The 21,420-nt window shown below is 39.4% G+C and overlaps 1 protein-coding gene across 12 annotated transcripts in view; it reads left to right on the top strand.

Annotated features, from left to right (window-relative positions):
* The window catches only part of mecom (MDS1 and EVI1 complex locus), a 155,406-nt gene that overhangs the window by 45,550 nt on the left and 88,436 nt on the right, over nucleotides 1–21,420 (top strand). For all 12 annotated transcript variants that reach the window (XM_011482827.3, XM_011482823.3, XM_011482817.3 and 9 more), the window contains exon 2: nucleotides 2,842–3,188. In XM_011482827.3, the coding sequence (XP_011481129.1) occupies nucleotides 2,842–3,188 (347 nt within the window). The remainder of the gene's footprint in view (nucleotides 1–2,841; nucleotides 3,189–21,420) is intronic.

The raw sequence follows: 21,420 nt of genomic DNA, 5'->3' as shown, positions 1-21,420 counted from the left end.
TATTGCATAACAGAGTGAACATGAACAGTAATGAGCGATAGACAGCTGATTCAGCATTGTGTTTATTGCATTTCTTCATAGCAAACACTTTGTGACAGGACGTGTGACGAGAAGAAAGCAGCTTACATACTGTATTTCTTATACAATGTTCTTTTTTTTCTTTTTTGCTTGGTAATGTCAAGTGTGAAGTCACCTAAAGTTGGCATATTTGAAGATTTGTGATCAGAATCATTTAAACTTCTAAGAGCTTTAAATAGTACTTTATAGACCCACTCCGATTGTCTATTGGTCTATTTTCAAGGCTTTCCCAGTGGTCTTAATTATGATATGTGCTGTTTTTTGACAAAACAAAAAAAACCTGAGTCATTTTCTAGGACATAGTTTCTTCAGAGCAGCAGTATTTAATTAGAAATTCTCGTGTTAGTGGTAAGGAATCTTGGCGCGGAGCAATCCCGCCCCCACTTCCCGTTTCCTACGTCACAAAAAACGTCTTATTCAAACCACAGTTTTTTTCTCTGCTCCCGATTCACCACGATTAAATAAAGAAATACTCAAAAATGTAAATTAAAGCTTAATTATCTTTACGTATGACCTTATCATCAAAGCAAGGCTAGAAGAACATGATAAAACCACCAAAAACAGAATTTACACTGCAGTGAGTCTTTAACATAGAAAAAAAAAAAAAAAGGTCAATGACTTTGTTTAAGTCCTGGGGAAATGTCTCAGGTTAGTTCAGGACCGCCTGTGGGCAGCCGTAATGACCCTGTCAGCCAATCAGGAGCACCGTTAATTCATGGCCACTGAGCAAGATGTTTGTGTGTGTGTGCATCTGTTTGGATTAAGGGTTCTTTGGCTGACAGCACAGAGGTACAGTGTCACACAGAAAGCCCTTCAGGAATGTTCCTGAGTGCGTGGATGGGTTGTTTAGCCTCATTAGCAAAGCCCCCTCTTGCCATGACCTGTCAGTCTGTGTTAGATACAAACCCACCGCAAAGCAGCAGGTTCCTGTGAATCATTTGTGGCTTTGTTGTCTGTCTGTTTCACCTGGCTGTTGGTGCATCACTCCAGTTAGCATATTTATTATCACTTTGCTTCTTCTGATTATAGGATGACATATTTCATCTTGAGTTGCAGACATTTCAGTTTTTCTGATTTCAGACATTTTAAAGACCCACTCGGATGAAAATTGTGTTTTTTTGTGAATTTAAAATGTCCTTGTGGCATTTGTGCGATGATGGCAGACATATATTAAGAAGATTAGGAATGTGTATTTCCTTATTATTATTATTTTTTTTTTAACTTGTTCTGTCCAACAGCTGAGCAAACAGATGAGAGCTGAAGGCCTTTTGTGTTGGACAGGTTTTACTATCACAAAAAGAGGTTATAGAACTTCGAGAAACCAGAGTATAGATTTGTATAAACCCCTTTTTGTTGTAATATTTTTCATTTATTTGTTACATTTAGTGTGTGTGGGGAGGGAGAGGGGAAGAGGGGGGGTGGAAGAGAGTAAAGGGAAGAGAGGTGAGAAAGTGGGGGATACAAGTACTGATTTGAATAAGTTATTATTTTAAGCTGGAACAATTATACCAGATCTGCTGGAAAGATAAATATTACATCAAAGGTAAAATTCTGACAAGAAGATGAGTGGAAGATGTCTGTCCATCAATACACTTTGGGTTAGGAGGAGGGATGATGCAGACAGGGAGCAGTGTGGCAGTGTGCACGTGCACGTGGGGGTGGAGATACATGCATGCTGCCGAAGTGAACCGTGTGTTCATAGTGTGTATTTCCTTATTAGAATTATTATGAATCAAGTTGTCAAAAAAGATTGTATTTGTGACGACGAACCTACGATGGCAAGCCACAAGCTCCCTGCTCTGCTCCATTCTGATGGATCCACTTGTAGACGACAAGATTCATTTACCTCTTTGTTTTCCTCGTCCGAGCTGGCATCAGACTCTAAACTGGACGGTTGGAAACTCCGACATCGCTCACCAGTTTTGTTTTGTCTGTAATGTTAGCTGGGGGGAGTCACATTAAAGGTGAGAAAACAAACCAACCAAATCAAAATTAAAACATTGTTTCCGCAATATTATCTATATTGTCTTTATATTAGACATTTTCAATAAAATTGATGAGAATCACCAACAGTCCGGCCCACAATTTCTAATGAACTACTGCCATTCTGCAGAAACTATATCCAAGAAAAAACTGTGTTTCTTTTTTTATTCTTTTTTTTTCTTGGGAGGGGTTAAAATGGCAAAATCATGATGAAAATATCACTGGGAATGCTTTTAAAATAGACCAAAAGATGATCGGAGTGGAACTTAGAGGAATAAAGGGATGTTTTTACAGTAATTGACCGGTTGACACAGATGTCACAGCAGAGCAGCTTTTGGGAGAATTTGCCATCAACACTTTGATTAATTCAATCACTCATCCACTATTAAGCTCCACCGTCCATTCTCTGAAGAAGCCCAGTGCAGGTTAAAAGGTTGCGCTTCTATGTCCTGTTTCACTCTATTCACAATTAACCCTCCTGTGATTCCCCCTGTTTTGCCTGTGCAGCGAAGAAAGAGTCCAGGAAAAGGAAATATAAAACAGTCAGAGCAGCACAATGCTGAGTCGGACCTCTTTGCTCCCGTTGGCATCTGCTAAAGTAAATGGCAAACTTACCCAAGAGTTTGTTTTTGACCTATCAAGTCTTATTTTAAAGCATCAAAACATGTCTGTATGAACTTGTGATCTTAAACTTCTTAAACATAAAGGATTTGTTTTTCTTCATTTTATCCTCCATTTGCAAACCAAAAATGCTGACAATCCTCCTTTTTCCCTCCACAGGTGACTGCGATGATAATTATGCTCTCTATCCAGCTGACATCTTAGATGACATTTGTGGCTCTGATGGTGATCCTGCACTGTCTTTGGCCCTGGCAGAGGACCCGGCATCACCTTCGTTTTCTGATGATGAGTCTTCGCTGCAACACCACATATCGTTCCAGCAATCAGGCAGCTATTCACCACAGGAAGATGGGACCATTCCTCTGGACTTTGAACTGCGCGAGTCGGCAGTTCCAGGGGGAGGTCTCGGCATATGGAGCCGTAGGAAAGTGAAGGTCGGGGAGCATTTTGGACCGTATGAAGGAGAGCACAAGCCTTGTCTTCAAGACCCCTCTCAAGGCTGGGAGGTAAAACAAAATTACAACATTATTTGTTTTTTGACATATAGAGTTTTAAAGTTAAAGTCCGTATAGCTGTCACATACCTAGGTGCGTGAAATTTGTTGTCGGAGTTTGATTCATTGCCTGGGGGAGCGGTGAGCTGCAGACACAACCTCACCAAGGAACCATTTGGTGGTTTAACCCTTCCAATCCAACCTCTTTATGCTGAGTGTCAAGCCGGGAAGCATTGGCTCCCAGTCTTTGATATGATTCAGCAGTGAATTTGACTCACGACATTTCAGTCTCAGAGGAGACACTTTACCACAAGGCCTTAAGATAATTGCACATTCTTATTGTATTCACATTTTTAAATGGGATGTTTTGACTGATGCGAAATTTGCCCAATCACACCAGCAGTGTGTCATTGTTTTCTTCTTTTGTCTATCCAAATTTGGGATAAACCAATAATTTTGTGTGTTAGGACAGAGTTTGTATTGAGTTAACTTTATTGCATTTGCAAAAAAACGCATTTTCGTTGCAGTTTTTTGTGCCATAGTTGTGGCTGATCAGGGGCTCTTTTCAACTGTAACTTCTTCCCATGTCATCATGTTCACTTTTGGCCCAGTGACCACACCGCTGGTGTGTTTGTCTTTTACCCAGTGATGTAACCTTAGCTCAGTGGAACCAAAATAGTCCGTTGAGTTTGTGCTTTCAGCTCAATTAAAATAAAAAGCCATAAATCCCTTTTCCTCTTGGTTAGGGACCCACTGAGACTATTGGCAAGTCACATATTGGTCAGCAGGCACAAAAAAAATCGAAGGCAGGGTCACAGGACAAGGTCAGAGGTTACATGTGGTCTCTGTCATTGTCAAGCTAGCTTGGTTTTATGGAGCAGGATGACGGGGCTGGCACGGAATCAGCCTTGGATGGTCTCCTCAAATAGATCCTCTAATTTAAATGTGAGGACTCAGTCCTTCACATTCAAGGCTTTTGTCCCTTTGTAGGAAAGAGCCTGACTCATTAGGAAAAACTGACAGTGCAGTTCATAAAGGAAGAAGTGCCATGCTGGAATAAAAAGATGAGGATATGACATTCCTGTTTCTAACAGAGCCTATCACACAAACTATTAAAGTCATTTTCAATGCTGCCCTTTACTGTTGACTTAGACAGCTCACATAAAAAGGTTCGGACTCAGACTGGTGCTTATTGGGTTGCATCATGCAGCTTTAATCCTGTAGTTGTGTTTGAATGGGCAAAACAAAAAGGGAAGTACTCATTTTTATCTATGTTTCAGCAAATTTTTTACCATATTTCAATAAAAACGTCTATGTCACGTCAAGGGAAATTCAACGCTATTTAGAAAAAAAAAGAAAAAAATAGGTTTCATAAATTTTCATCTGCGGAAAATGTCTATGCTTCTTAATATGTATTTAAAAAGCTGAATACAAAGGATGTTTGAATGTCCGTGTATGTGTATGTGTTGCTGGTTAGGAGTGCACAGGGAAAAGATGGGATCCTGGTAAGGCAGCACTGTATCACAATGTTTAATTACCACACTGACAGCGAGCCATAACTCTTTCCATTAAGTAAATAAGTTGTAAAGAATTTATGATGAAATGCCACATTATTCAGAATGGATATTCAGTGATGACATCCCTCGGCATTAAATATGGTAAATGCCATTAAGCCCCACTGACTCCCTCCCGACACCCCATCCCCCCCCAGCAGCCGCTTGTCCTACTCACCCTCCCTCAACCCCCTCCTCTGCTTGCAAAGCGTCAATATGCCAATAAGTCTGAGGAGGGTCTGTAAAAATAAAATTGATTTGGTAAATGCAAGTTAAGACAGATATGTTTGCTTTCATCATCAATTCTGTGCAGCGTGGCGGGGTGATGTCACCTCACGGGGAGCGATAAAGTGGCGCTCCCATCTGGCGCCTTTGATGTAGAACCCTGAGCGGCCCAAGTCCGTGCTGACAGACTCGGGAAGTTTGTCACTGGGGAGGCCACCTCTCTACAGCACCATGACATAAATTTTGAAGCTTTATTCATAAAGGGGAAGGCTGAGTTATGGCATTCATGATGCTTTATGAATACAGGAATGGTGACTTATGGGAAAGTTAGCTTCTGTTAATAAGAAGTGGAGAGGCAGCTGCGAAGGGTCTGTCAGGCTCACCTACACCGGAGTGAAGTGCTGAGTGTGCTAGTGGGCGTGCACACTGAGCATGTGTCCGTGTTTGCATCCACCTATAGATTTATGCTTTTAACTTGGGGAGTTAATTGTCTTTGCATAGAGTAATAGAGTATTCATATTTTGACTTTACTTGTTTTATCTGTTTTTAAAAATGATTATGTTGTATTTAGCCAACAAAAAACAAAAAAAAGCTGTAATTTTCTTGGACATAGTTTCTCCAGAGCAGCAGTAGTTCATTAGAAATTGACTTTTGAGTTGTGGGCAGGACTACTGGTGTGGAGCAAAACGCACCCCTTCCTGTCACCAATAATCAAGAGCTCTCTGTTTACATGGTCTCCCACTAGCTTATAACTCCTCACACCCCAACCTCACATTACCGGTGCAACAAAAATGGCGAAAAATATTGAAACATGATGAGCCATATGAGTTCAGATAAGGAAAACAAACATGTACATGGATCTATTTTTCTGCAAGTGGATGCATCAGAATGGAGCTCAGCGTATTTTCTATTTCACAAATCCAATATTTTTTAAAAAGCTTTATTTTTGCCTGCTCCTGATTTACAATTTATATAAAGATATGTTAACAAATGCAGTTAAGCTTAAATTTATTTATATATGTTCTTGCTTATCATAAAAAAGACACAAGAACATGTTAAAAACACCAAAAATGTAATTTACATTGGAGTGATTTTTAAGGTGACAAAATGACAAATGAAGGATTAAAGAAATCACCATCAGATTTTTTCACATAATTATAAGTAACTGTTAGTTGCTGTAAAACAATAGTTTTGTATTACTCCCAACTCCTTTCATAACTGTTGAAGACACAGCCATTCAAATGTTTTGTTATACCATTTTAACCAGGATAATGTAAGTATATATAAGCTATGTTCCGTGAGAAGTAAAGGAGAAATGTTTTTTTTTTTCTTTTTTTCTTTTTCACAAACACCCTTTTACCAAACTAAAGAAACGGGAAGAGAAACAAGAATCATATTTTCTGATGGTTTTAAGACTACTGAAGAAATTTGCCGAGTTAAAATGTACCAGGTCTTGGTCTTCTGGATAGTGTAACCCTTGTGCTATCCTAGGCACTTTAACATTGGGAGTGGGGTCATCTGGACCCCACAAGGCAGTGAGTAAAACCTTTTTTGTTCAATGATTTGTGATCTTCACTGGTGTCCATGCATGTACATGAAATCCTCTCCACTTTTATCTACATCTAAGGGGCTAGATGTGAACATCAGTCTGTACTTCCACATTCTCCTTGTAGGATAAGAAAAGTATTTCATTTGTTTTCTTTATCTTAAAGTTTTCACAATAAAATGTAATTTCAAATATTTTTTATTTTCTTAACTTTATGTAAGAATTTTCTGTGTCTTCTTCTTTGTGGTTTTCCTTAGAATAGTCTTCACGCCTGGATGCCCACCAGTCCATACCTCTGTCTCCCACTCTGACTGGTTGGGCACATTGACATTCAAACTCCATTTGTGTCTATCCACTTCTAAGCACCAGCAACAATAAGACGGAGAGTCTGGGACCAGAAGAGAGTTATCCGGTACTCAATAAGCCTTTGGTATCACCCAGACTCACAGTCCCGCAGGATTATGGATCCCGGGCATAGAAAGCTGGGTCCCTGCTGCTGTAGGCGTGATGGGAGGAGCAGGTTAGGGATATGGGAAGGGGTGGGATGGCATGTAGATAGGGACAGGGGTGCTTACAGCCTTTGTGCATCTCTTGTGTGAGAAGCTGAGGTGGAGATGGAGGCAATGGTGTTGGTGGCAGTGGCGGTGGAGAGGTGGTGAATAAGATTAGCAGTGATGGTGAATAGGAGTAAAGGATTAGATTGCTGGGTTTAGCCTTTCCTAGCTCTGGCTGTCTTCTCGACCTCCAAGTAAAAGAAGGATGGGAGGAGGAAGAGTGGCAACCTCCTAACCTTTAGAGAAACCCATCTTTATTCAATTTCTGGTAAATTATCCAACATTTAACTATTTTTATGAAGTGTTGATTTTACAATACCTTTTTTATCATTTGCAGTCATCAGTATTTGGATCATCTGTAGTATTTTTAGATTTATTTTCCCAGTCAGAATGCACATTTGTCATTCCCTATACCAGGATTTTTTGTGTGTTGCATGCGTTGGTCCGTAGTCTTGTGTGCTTGTGTAAGACGGTGTCAAAGTGTAGATGGAGGGCGTTTCGAGTGGGCGTGTTCTTTGTGCATGGATAATCTGCTGTCCTGAATGAATGCAGATGTCTCTGGCTGGCTGTCCGCCTGTCCCATGCGCGCTGACGGGCCCGTCACCTCTCTGTCACAAAGAGAAAGAGCCACTCTCAATGTCGCCTAAAAGCAGCCTAATCCTCCAGACCATGCCACCTCCCTTCTACTGTCAGTGGAGCTTGCCCTGCCCACAGCAGTGCTTATAGGGAGACGGGCTCTGGGGATGAACTCCTCTGTCACTCACACACATCCTCACACTTTCACACCTGCAAACTCCCATAAAATGTTCTCAAATTCAAAGTGGAAAAGTCTGGGATCTTAAAAAGGCAGAGTGCGTGGCACATTTTTAGCATAGTGGCTGCATTGAAAGGCCTGAGAATTTCTCTTACTGCATGTTTGCATAATTAAACAAGATGGAATGGAATGGAATGGAAAGTTTATAAAATAAGAAATGCAAATGAAAAGAACTCTGATTTTTGGTAATTTCCACATTCACTTAAATAAGGTTTTTACATTTATAAAACAAATGTATAAGACCCACTAATATTTAGAATTTTATTACCACAAAGCAACTTAATCTCTTTGAACATACTATTAATAAATCATTTAAAACCTACAGATAAACGTTTTAGTTTTACTTGCACTAGATTAAGGAGATTAATCCAGATTAAGTTTGAACAATATATGAAAATAGTCAATGCAAAATATTCAATTTTAATGACAGTCAAAGCTATTCTTTCCTTTATTTATTTATTTTTACTGCCGACAAATCTGCAGTAACTGGGTGATGCTTTCATGTCAATATGGACTAAATTCTCCAAGGAATGCAGCACCTTGTCGAATCTATGCCACCAAAGATTAAGGCAGTTCTAAATGCAAAAGACGGTCCAACCCAGTACTAGCAAGGTGTACGTATTAAAGTGGCTGGTGAGTGTATATTTCTTCTTCAGACACTCCACTGCAAAAACGTCAAAGCAGCATCTGATATAATCAAAGAATAGGAGGTGTATATTTTTCTGTACTTCTTTTTCTATAGTTTTTGTTATCTTTGTTATTCCCAAGAAACGCCAGTTCCATTCATTCCAGCTGGATATTGAGCCTCCCTTCTGTGAAAATAACTCCAAAACTCCCATCCCATGTGTGGCAGCATCTGTCTTTGCCTCTGCTGGTGTCTGTGAAAGAGGTAAGCCTGTCATCAAGTGTCAGTGGCGCTTTACTGACTTGACCAGGAGTGATGCCAAATTTAAACCCCTAAACTCAAGTTCATCTTCCTGCTACTCACTTGAGTGGTAATCCCTGCCTTTGAGTTAATCTCCTTTTTTGTGTTGTTCGATGCTGCTTTTCTATGCTTGTTTGAGGCATGTATACATGTTTGTGGAGGTCGAATCTCTTGTGAGAAGAAGGCAATACTCCTAAAAAGTTAGGTTTAAACAGAAAGAATGACCTGAATGTAGAGTCTGTGTACTAATTTTCTTTGAAAATAGGGATTTCTACATCTAAAATTGATTTCAACCCACCCTGTTTTGCATTATGCTCCTTCCTTCGCCTCACTCCCCCTTTCTTCTCTGTGCTTTCTCTACCCACATTCCCAGCAGGGAGGGGAAGCTAAGTTAACTAACTGAACAAAGTCAGAGTAAATTTGCAGAGGGACAAAGGCAAGCAGGAGTGGGGGCTTTGCCAGTTGGAAGGTGTAGCCAGCAGCACAATACCAGGTGAAGGGGGCTCTCTTCAGGGGTCCTCTCAAGCAGGGGCAAAGGTTACCAGGCCCTATTAGATCTCAAGTAAATGGAAAAGGTTTCAGACAAGAAAAGAATAGAACAGGAAAGAGGAACACACCTGTTTAAAAGCTTTCAAAAGCTCTGGAAAGACACCCTCTTTTGTTGCCCCATCATCTCTGTACCATTGGCTTCTGGACAAAGTTGGGGTAGCGGTAGCCCACAGTTCGACTTTAAAATTGTTCACTCTTACTGAAAGTTAGAAGGCTGACCTGATCAAGAGCAAATGCAGGGTGAGCCCAATAACAGTGACACATGTCTAGACAGCTACAGATATATAATAGAATTTATAAGCAGGTGCATTGACTCAAAACTGGAAAATATATGCTACTGCCTAGTAACACACATTTACATCAGCTTTGCTTTGCTGTTATAGCACTCTGATAGAAGAACAAAGGCCCACAGTCCCTGTCAAATCCATTATTTTAAAACCCTCAATGTTATTAGAGGGTTTACAGCGGCAAGTAAAAGAATAAATGAAAGAAGAGAGGGTAATGTTGCAAACTTTGCCAGCTTGAATTCATTGTACATGAATTATATTGTTTTGTTGCCAAGGAAAAATCCTTAATGATGTTTTGTTAAGAAAAAAAAATAATGAGACTTTCAGTGTAGAAACGGAGATTTAATAGGAAGATGTCCAACTATAAGAGCAGAAAATGCAAAAGAAAACTTGTAGAAACAATGGTAAGAGAGTGAAAAGTGTTAACTTTTACACTGCGGTTGCATGGTATTAATAAAAGAAAGATTTGCTTGTGAATGTGTTCTGTAGGGATTTTTACAGACAAAAAAGGGAGATGTTTCAGCACCAAATGTCTACCTTAAATATCTAATCTACTTTTAAATGTTACACATTTTTAAGAGGGTTTACAATTTGCATGCTGCCTCTAAAACTACTCAAAACTGCTCAAATGTGTAGCAGCTGGAGGAAAAAGACAAATACTGTAGCAGCTAAGTGAACAGAACTATTGATTACATGTGTCAACAGAGCAATCAAGTCAAAGATATCTCCTAAAATGTCACAACTTAAACAAAAAAAATTTTAAGTCCCACTCTGATCATCTATTTATCTATTGTAAAAGTGTTCCCAAACAAATGTGTTCATTAAAAATCCCCCTCTGAATTTTGCGTGGGTGTGTTGGGACAGAGTCAGCCCACTCCCACTTCCCATCACCCACCTGTATACATGCTCTTCCACTCGCTTCTCACATGCTTCTCCCACTCTACAGCCCCTAACACCCCCTACTGAACATTACCGGTGCAACGAAAATGACGAGCAAAATTGGAGCTATCCCCACGTACAGTTTTGAGCCTAATGCCAGCTCGGACGAGTAAAACAAAGACGTCCATGGATCTAGTCGTGTGCAAGTGGATGCATCAGAATGCAGCGCAGCTACATCCCAAATATGTTCTTTTTCAAACAGCTTTTTTTTCTCCAGGTCCTGATTCACAATGACTTGACTAAAGAAATACTCAGAATTCCAGCTTAATTTTCTTTACATATATCCTCCATCATGAGAAGAAATGCACCAATAACATGTTAAAGTCCTAAAACACCATTTTCATTGGAGTGGGTATTTAAAGAGTTTACCTATAAAGGTAAACTTTGGAAGTTTTGTGTATATTCACAATTTTTCAAAATGAGGCACTTTGGCATGATGTTCAAGACAGCTGCGCACACTGTGTGCACACCGACACACACTGTGCCCTGCGCTCTGCACGAGTGAAAATAGGGGCAACCCCCTTAAACTGCATACAGGAAGCAGAGGTGATCAATTCCGTGTGCGGGGCGACAGATCCAGGCTCATAGATACCTTATCTAGGGGGGATTGATAGGGGAAGGTCCTTTCCTTAAAACACAGCACTGATTGTTTCCAAATGTCTTCCCAATGGGGCAGGTCAAAAAGAAGGAGAGACGGCGACTTAGGGGCAAAGCTGGGAGATTTTTATTGGTCCAGTTCAAGGAAATAGAGAGGGAATAGCAACTTTTCCGTGGCTTTCCTGCCCCTTGTTGCTGCTAGTGCTTAACTATGAGTCAGATCACATTACCCAGGCAGTAAATCTAAGTACCGGTTAACGCAAATAATCAAGAGCTAATACTGCCTCTACGAAACCACTTTCTCTGTGTCTGTGGTCATAGCTGTGCAAACAGGCACAAGCCAAGGCCCTCTGTCCTCTTAGCTTCTGCCAAGCTCTCTCCCACTCTCTCACGGCTGTTATAACCTATTCACAGTCACAATCTCCATGCGCCTCCACCTATTTCTGATGGAGTGTAGACCTCTACTTGTGTACTTAAAGTGTGTTCGTTCATACTTTGGGTGTGCTGTAGTTCAAAGGGTAATGGGATATTGAGGTCTGCTTGGAGAACTTATTACTGGGTTAAATTTTATTAAAACTGTGGGTTTTATTCATCCCTTTAAGGTGGTACCTCTTTCCCAATTACTTTGTATTGCTGTTCCAATTAGAACAGGGGAGTTCCAAAACCAGGGTTCGGATCTGCCAGGTCTAGTGAAAGCAGGGGCCTGAGGTGGCAGTAATGAGGGCTTAACCCCAACTTTGCCCTACTCTGTTATAATGCTCTAATTTGAGCCATATGATAGGTTGCTTTGCTCTCATTTGTTGTTTCAAAGTCTGTATGCGTGAGCAGGCCCCTGCCCTGCACCTCAGATGTGGATAAAGTTATTGTGAAACGCAAAGCATTAAGGAGGAGCTAATGACTGTCAGAAGAAAAGACCACTTCAAGTTGTGTAATCAAAGTTAAATCTATGAATAATTTTCAGATAAACACATGCTTACTTTTCAAAATGTGATGATGCATGGATATTAAGCACACAATACTTGGAACTCAGATAAATAATGTGTTTTTGGTGTTTTTAACATGGCTTGTGGTATTTGCCTTTTAATGGAGAACATGTGTAAGGAATGTTGAGCTTAAAATGGTATTTATTGGTGTTTCTTTATTCAAACCCTTATGAATCAAGAGCAGACAAAAAAAAATCCAGTTGGAAAGAGCTTGTAAGTGTGACATACAAGTTACTAGGGCAGGCCACAAGCTCTAGACACTAGATTCCTGTACCTGTTTGTTTTCCTCATCCGAGCTGGCATCTGACTTAAAACTGTACGGCTAGATAGCTTCAATATTACTTGGCAGTTCTGTTGCACTGTTTGTGTTGGGTTGGCGTTGTGAGGGGCTGTAAGCTAGCAGAGAGCTTGTAAACAAAGGGATGATGAGAAGGGGCTCACTCCACACCAAAGGTCCCGTCCACTACTCAAAGGCAAACAGGGTTGTGCACAGGATTTTAGAGGGGCAGGGGCAAAGGACAGCAAAAACACTTACAGGATTTAATACATTTTTTAAACAAACTACTACTAGATGATTTTTTAGATATGATAACTGTGTAGGTGACGGTGATAAACAATAGTTTATTTTATTTAGACATATTATTGTCAACATGAGTTTCTTTACTTTATCATATGGAAAACATCAAAGCAATAAAACACTGGAGGCTATTTATGTTGGAACAATGTGCTGCAGACATAATGAATCCGGTTTAATACAAATGGTAATATTTTAAACGCAGACATCCTACAACTTTTATCCCCAGAATGCTGAAATTATTCATATGTAATGGTATAAGGTTGTTGCTGAGGATTCTGCAGTTTAGTTCAGTTTTTCAGAGGTGTTTCTGGTTGTATTCTGTCCTCTATCAGTCACGCCAGGTTCATGTCCATAAACTACAGCCGTCTTCTTTTCTAATAATTGTCCTCAGTGAGTAGAAGTGTGTGTGGTTTATCCCTTTTGTTTCCCATGGGTTTTGTCCTGTTTTAGGTTATTTATTAAATGTTTAGGTTTCTGCCACCAAGCCCAATTTCCTGCATTTTGGCTCTTACCCCTCCCGTTCCTGACAGTTGTATAAAACGTGACTCTTGTTCTAGATCGAGATTCACCGCTAAATTCTATTTTGCATCTGATCCTCTAAATACAGACTTGTGTTGTGATTGGAAAGAACATAGAGCATTCTTCTGAAATATTAATGATATTTAAGCTTAATCTGTGGACGACGCCTAGTTAGACGAGAACTCTCATAATCAAGTTGCTTCACTGTCACGTTGTCTCTACAGTTCTCCGTGGGGCAGTAGCATTTCTCGCTGTCCCTCCCCCTAACTCTCTCTGGTGGCTCTGAGTCCGAGTGGAGCCTCAAAGACAGAAGTGGAAGCTTAGAACCCCCGGATTACAAGAAAATGGATTCAATAGAATACTCGGGGACTTTGCAGCCACGTTTTTTTCTTGTATCTTTTATTGAAATGTATCAATGTGAATACAAAAAAAAAAAGAAAATAAATAGAGGGCCTGAGAGCACTAACGAGCCAAAAAGGCCAGGAGCTCAGGCACCCCTAGGGCCCTATGAGTGCACATTGGAGGCAAATTTCTAATGAACTACTGCTGCTCTGCAAAAATTATGTCCTAGAGAACAGTTTTTTTTTTCAATTTTGGCTAAAAACAGCAAAATCATATTAACAGACCACTGGATCGTTTTGAAAATTGATTAAAAGAGGATCGGAGGGGAATTTTAAAATGCCGCCCACCATGTGAAGACACGTCAGTCTCATGGTGCTCTAGCTACAGGGCAGGCTCACTTATTCTGTGCCGTAATGCAAGATGCTCTGCTCTTTAACCACTAGTATAGACATGGGTGCATAACGTAATTGTGAGTCTGTCTTTTCATGTCTTCATCTGTTAAATGATTCAAGTAAATGAACGAATCTGTAAAAATATGTTGCTGCTCTGCTCCAGCACTGAATGTAGTTAATGATAAAGTTGATAAACTAGCTCGTCTTGCCAATTTTTTAATGACACCAATTATAGTGAAATATTAAATTCCGCAAAGCATAACCATACTTTTAATCCTGCATGCATGCCTTGAAGTTGATGCATAAATGCATTTATTTGTTCTAAACTCTATTTTATTTTTCTTGTTGTTGTTACACAACATGCCAATTAAAGAATACAGTGGATGCTTTTCTTTTACAGTTATTAAAGGTCACACTTTAAATGAGTGTGGCTCTTGCACTTAATGAAGTTAATTATGTGGGTAAAAGCTTTAGATCACATCCAAGTCGATTGTTTTCTAATTGCTTTAAACTTGCGCAATAATGACGTAGTCCATCAGGTCATGTCATATCATAATTGCAGTAGTTCATGTTTAATTACAGTCAGAATAAACATGAATTCATTATAAAAAAGAGATTAATTAAATCTTTAAATATTGATTTTATTTCCTCATTTTACTATTAATGACCACAATGGTGTTAATTGCTACTTTAAGAAGGTCTGCAGAAAATGTAGACAACGGTGCATGACTTCACTTTTGCTGGTGTTTTGCAGATGTTTTGTCTAAATTATTTTTAAATATCTAATTAGCCACTCCAAGATGTTTTAACTTTTAAAAATTTCAAGTAAACTTCTTCTGAAATATTTCTCTTGTTCTTCCTAACACATGGCAAGGCGTACTCTGGAATAAATTGAGGACCCAAAACAAACCCACGCAATAACAAACTGAGGGAGCGTTGTGTTCAAAGATAGGGTATGTGAACTAAACAACCAGACATAGTGAAAACAACAATGATAAATGAGGAAGAAGAGAAACAGAGACAGACAATGGATCAGAGAGGAGCACAACACACAGAATAATCAGTTTAAGTGAATGGGAAAAGTCGTAGAATGAACTGAGAAGGAGGAGAAAGAACTCAATGTCCTGCCTCTGATATGTGCTGAGGCAGATAGGTTTCCCAGTGGAGTGTTCCCAAGTGTCCCTCTGCAGTCTGTAATAGGATTTTCCAGGGTGCAGCAGGTAGTCTGTGAGGGAACTTTGTTCATCAAAAGCTCACAGATAAGGGTTAATGTAGTCAGAAGGTCCCTCCTTGAAACTGGGTGCTCTGAGAGCCTGTTGCTCCCGCCTCATCTGACTGCGTTGTCAGGACCAATCTGTCACAAAGGATTTTTTTTTTCCCCTGCAAAATTCATTGGCCATTCCTGACATCTACAATGCACTAATTGTTGTCTCCGGCCCAGACAAGCTCTGTGAAGTCTTAATAAGTTTTTTGTTTTCAACAAAGATAAGAAGAAACCACGAAAAATCAATTTCTCAGTTGAATTACTTTCTGAAATCCAATACAAGTCAGGTCTTTTAAGGCAGAGTTTGTGTCATCTCACCATTTTATTCCTTCATCAGAGTTAGATGTCATATTTATTTTAACCTCCCTACTGACCATGTTATGACAGCCACTGTGGTGTCTTTGGAGTTCTGGGCAGCCTCTGGATGGGCCATGCCATGCCAGTCCCTGCCCATAGTGACGGTGGGACCACATCCAACTGCCACCCAGGACACACAGCCATAAATCATCCTGCTGGCACTGGCCTCCATTTCCTCTACAACAACCAGTTCCTGCTCAGGACAAAAAGCCCTTTGTGGGCTTTGGGCCACAAAAACCTCTGCCCTCTTTCAGGATTGTGAGCTTTATGAGCAATGCTACAAAAACTGTGAAGAGAGGAAGGAGTTTACATGCAGACCAGTTTTTGGGGGTTTTTTTCTGTGTGAATGTAAAAACACCTGTTAAACAAATGGCCCAATCAAATTTGACAATATTTGCCTATTTTGGTTTATTTCACGAAGATAAAGTCCTCAACTTTGAGCTGGTGCCTCTCAGACTGCTAAGACTGCCACTTTTCTGGTGGCCCTCACCAAAGGTGGCTTTCTTCCATCTCTCCTTTCTTTACATCTCTGTTTTCCACTCCCTCCTTCATGTTTGGATGTCTCCATCTCCGGGTCAGGGTTTGAGGAATGACTGTTTTCCTTGCAGGCCAGATCAAGACAGAAGATTGTCCCCAGGGGGCCCAAAGATATGAAGCCTCTGACACGTCCCGTAAATCTGGGGTGTCCCATCTCCAGCGCTCGATCTGAGCACAGCAATGAGAACACCAATGAGGCGTGAGGACGAACATTCCTTAGACTGTTCTCACACAAGAGACTTTGGGTTTTGCTTGGAGAATAACACTTCTCTGCCTTGTTTTTTCTGACTTGTGATCTGTCCACCACGGCAAAGAATTTGTCTTTCCACACTCAAATATGTTTTCAACCTTTTATATGTAAAGTCTTTCAGTGTAGAACATCACAGTTCTTCTTAAATTGTTATTTAAAACATTTTTTTATGTGTTTAAGTACTTACAGACTTTCCTTTTGTGTTGATAACCTTTCTTCCCATTCTAATTCCCATTCTCATCTGCCATGATCATCTTACACACCCAAGATGATCATGGCAGATGGTGGGACAGAGTTTGGCAGATAACTACACATCATCAAAGACGTACCAACTCCTTTTTTTCATCCCTGCATTCAGTATTTCTGTCAGTCTCTGTAATGCCACAGGTCTCCTAGTGTCAGGATCTACAATTATAGTTTAATGATTTTTGTTTGTTTTTTGGTGTGAGGGGGTCCTGTTAAATAAAGAGTTTCATCATTCAGGTTTTGTCTTCCTCTATATCATCTTCTTCTGTTGTTTATAGGCGATTGGCAAACAGCTTTGTGTTGCAGACTGGTGTATGGAGACAAAATGACTTTTCTTTCTCGTTTTCTTTCCCTAATACGTTTTCTCAGAATGTTCTTAGAAATACATAAATCTTTCTTAACAACTTTGTCTTAAAATTAAAAGAAATATTCCAGATAATCTTGAGTTTCCCTATTTGTTCCTTAAATATGTTCCGTTGTCTTGCATACAAACTCACATTTCCCACATTTATTTATTTGTTTGTTCATTTAAGGATCCCCATTATTCTTAACCAAAAATGACACCACTTTTCCTGGGGTCCACTTTATTTATTTTGGCATTGGTTCTGAAAGGTATATCCAAATCCAAGTCTACATATTAGTATAATCCAACTATTTATTCCTTCAAACACTATATTCCCCACTGTCTTCTGTGCTCCCTACAACCCCCTTCCATTCTTTCTTCCTCCCACCTATTTTGCCATAATTTCATTTATTGTACTTCAATTCTACTTTACTAGGTTTTATATTCACAACAGTGTGCTGCTTTTTACAAGCCATTTTTTACCAACAGATTCATTCCCAGCAAGTCTAGCATGAGCTGGTATCCACAGAAATGTAACAAATTGACAAGTCTCGTGCCATGTTCACACCAGGTTTCAGTTTCCAATCACCTCAGCTGTTTCCGTTTGTGTTAATTAGCCTCAGTGTCTTTATATAAGTAGATTGCTTTCTGGTGTTTTTTTTTTTTTAATGTTACTGTTGCTTTGTCCTTTACCTTTCAGTTTTCTTACATCTATTAGGTTGAATTATTTTTTTATTTTTTTTTATTTTGCCTTGTTTGTTGAGAGAGGTTTGTTTGAATTAATATTTTATTTTTGGGTTGTTTTATTTAATCTCTAAATTTATCAGTTCTTTAAAAAAAAAAAGAAAGTTTCTGAACTCCTGCTTCTTAGTCCCCTACATCATTATCATGGAATATACCAACCACCATCACCAATATGATATGATATTCCCCCAACAAACGGTTATGAAACAAATTTGCAAATATGGTACTTTGGTTACCTTGGCAGCACAAACAATTTAAATTCATTGCAAAATGTACCAGCGTCAAACCTTCCTGTTATTGTTGTGAGGCAGAAGTATTGTGGGGCAAAACCAACCATGTACATTATTTTGTGGGCTTAATACATTTAAAAACATGCTTTGCTGTTTTCCCCAAATGGAATATTCCAAACTTGGCTTTAATTTGAGCACAAAGACTGCAAGTACAGTTGGAGCTTTAAAAAAGAGTTTCCATAGAGGAAAGTAACTGACAATGTCATACTTAGAACAAGGACAACCTCAGATTTTGACCTTCAGACCATGTTTGAGGCGAACATATTATTAAAGTTGGGTGTTTACCTCAAAAGGCATGAAAGTCATGACAAGTTTCCTTTAGGGCCAATGTGATTTATTAAAAGGGGGTTATGAAGTCTACCACCTCTGTATTTTGGAGTTGTGAAAATCTTTCTCTGCAGAGACATTAATCAAACTTTTTCACTATCGAGTAAATGGCAATTGCTCATGAACATTGTCTTCCTGAATGTTTTGTGCAAAATCTAGAGTTTGGAAGAAGAATTCCAATTTTTACAATTCCCTTTTTTTAAGTTTACCTATTTGCATTGTACTTATTGTTTGCAGCATTATATTAATTTTTGTGCCCCAGAAATGTGCTAAATTGTCCAAATTATAAAAAAAAAATGTCAAGAAATATACTTGTCTATCCTACCTGAGTAGCTGAGCTACCAACATTTGCCAAATTTTTCACCCAAATGAAAATGCATGCTGTCACTTCCACATTGTCTCCAACTGCTCTGTCTGTCCAATCCATTACAGCGTGGCAGCGGCTGCACAAATAGGCCTGCCACTCTCACTGTCATCTGAGTAACGGATGGGACCAGGCAGCACTTAGGCCCCTGCCTCTCTCCCTCATCTTCCTCTCATAGCCTCATCTCTATGATGAGCGGTTTGGACCTCCAGGAGCTTTAAGTGTGACTGAGGGTGTGTTTGTTGTGGATTTTTTAGAGCACAAGGGTCTGTATTTATTCTTCACGGGGATGAATGCTTCCCCTACCCCTCGCTTCAATGTCCCATCAAGACTCAAAAGCAGTGGTATAATAGGAACAATGACGGGATGAAATAAATTGTGTCCTGGACTGGTAACCTAACAGCCATCATAAATAATGTGCACCTATTTGAAGGGGAAGATGGGGCATTAGAAGCTATTTACACTGCAGGAGCCATGCTATCGATCAGCATGGGACGTCCCATAGATAAGAATGGGATGATGTCACAGTTATTTATAGTGATTCTTGATGGTAAGGCTACAAAAGGGGATTTTGGGGCGACAGCATCATCTGTTTTTTTGGGGTGTGGGGGACTTGATGCATGCTTCCATCAATGGAACAATCGGTGGGTGGAGTGGGGGGGCTGGAGGAGGTGCTCCGAGTGCTTAGCTCTGACATGCACATAACCTTAAACACATTCAGGCATCATTCTACTTGCACAGATACACAAATTCACACAACTGCAGCCACACGCAGACATAGGAACTTGATTCATAAGATTATATATATATATATATATATATATATATATATATATGTATATATATATATATATATATATATATATATATATATGTATGTGGATTTTTAAAATACACATATATATATATATATATATATATATATATATATATATATATATATATATATATATGTATATGTATATATGTATATGTATATGTATGTATATATGTATATGTATATATGTATATATGTATATGTATATATATATATATATGTATATGTATATATATATATGTATATATGTATATGTATATATATATATATATGTATATGTATATATATATATATATATATATGTATATATATATATATATATATATGTGGATTTTTAAAATACAGTTTTATTATTCTTGTGCTACAAAGTGAGCCAGAGACCATACTCAGTAGGGCTGTTCTACAATATTACCTTTAAGGGTCACTGCTTTGGGTCAAATGACTATATGAGCCTCTGTTGTGTTAGAATGAAATTTTAGAAACTGTGACACACGGAGACTGACTTTGATGAGCTTTGGGATAACATATGGTACATTGTGGAAACAGGCAAAAAAGCTGAAACGAACGACAAACTTGACTTGTCAAAAAGGAACATGTGGTAAGTAGATGACACTAAATAACACTTGTTAATTGAAGTTAAGTAGTGAAGTATGTGGTAATACATACTTTTTTTTTTTTTTTGTCAAGCTCTTTTTTTTTCTTGCACTTCTATGTGGGGCAGCTTTAGTGCAGAGGAAGAGCAGATCTGAAGATCGCAGGTTTGGTTCCCGTCATACCCGCCCATGTGTTGAAGTGTCTTTGGGCAAGACACTGAACACCACATACCTCCTTGTGGTTTTAGGTTGGCGGCAATGTTCAATAGTCTAGCTGCTATCAATGTGTGAATATACAGTATGTGTGTGAATGGAACTGTGACTATAGAACGCCTTGGGCCTTCTAAGAAGTTAGTAAAGTGCTATGTAAGTATGCACCATTTACCAATACTGCTGTGTTTAAAGAATAATTTATTTGTTCATCTTCTAAACCTCCTGTCAAGGTCACTGGGATGTCGGAGCTTACCCAGCCACTGTCGAGCGAAGGGGCAGGGGGACTCCTTGGACAGTTTGTCAGTCCATCACAGACACAGGGACAGACAGCCACACACACTCAGATTTATACCTAAAGCCTTAGCCACAACCGAAAGGCACAACTTGAAACATGAAGGTTGCAGACTGCTCTGTAAGCCCATTGAGGGAAAATGGTCATTCATCATTTTTTTCCACGGACAGGTTGTAGCAAACACTTAAGAGTGACGTAGGGTGCGAACGTGTCATATGGATTTTTTTTTTTAACTATGCGCAAGTTAGTACTGTTTATGTCATAAGTGCGGGCTTCTTGCAGACCAGTACAGGTACATGTGGCTAGCTTAAAGAACAAGTTAGTCACCAATTAACCTTTGAAGTAAGGTTTTTTGCCGTATGAGAAAAGCCACGCATGCACAGGGAGAACTCATAATGTGAATAATTGAGAGCAAACAAATAATTAAGAGCATTTAATTGAAAATTATTCCATTGGGGATTTAAATAATTTCATGAGATCTTCCTTACTCACAAAACTGTTTCTAACACCAGTCTGACATGTAGAAACATTAAAGTCTTCAAAATTCCTGTCATAATCTGGGCTATGTGCACACAAACGCACACACAATCCCACATGCATCATCAAGCACACTTCAGTTCGCCATAAGCTTCTAAAATTGGATAAACCAAGGGAGCAAAAAGGGGTAAGCGTATAAAAAAAGAGACTCGCAGTGCTGAGAGGAGGTGCGGCGCAGGGGAGAGCAAAAGCTGGCACAAGTCCACAGCTTTTTCTGACACTGGAGCCTCAGAGCACGAATGTTATTGTGAATATTGGTTCAGAACGCC

Source organism: Oryzias latipes, chromosome 13 (assembly GCF_002234675.1).
Source record: "Oryzias latipes chromosome 13, ASM223467v1".
NCBI classification, from domain to species: Eukaryota; Metazoa; Chordata; class Actinopteri; order Beloniformes; family Adrianichthyidae; genus Oryzias; species Oryzias latipes.
The sequence above is the reverse complement of the archived record's forward strand: the minus strand, read 5'-3'. Positions and strand labels throughout refer to the sequence as shown.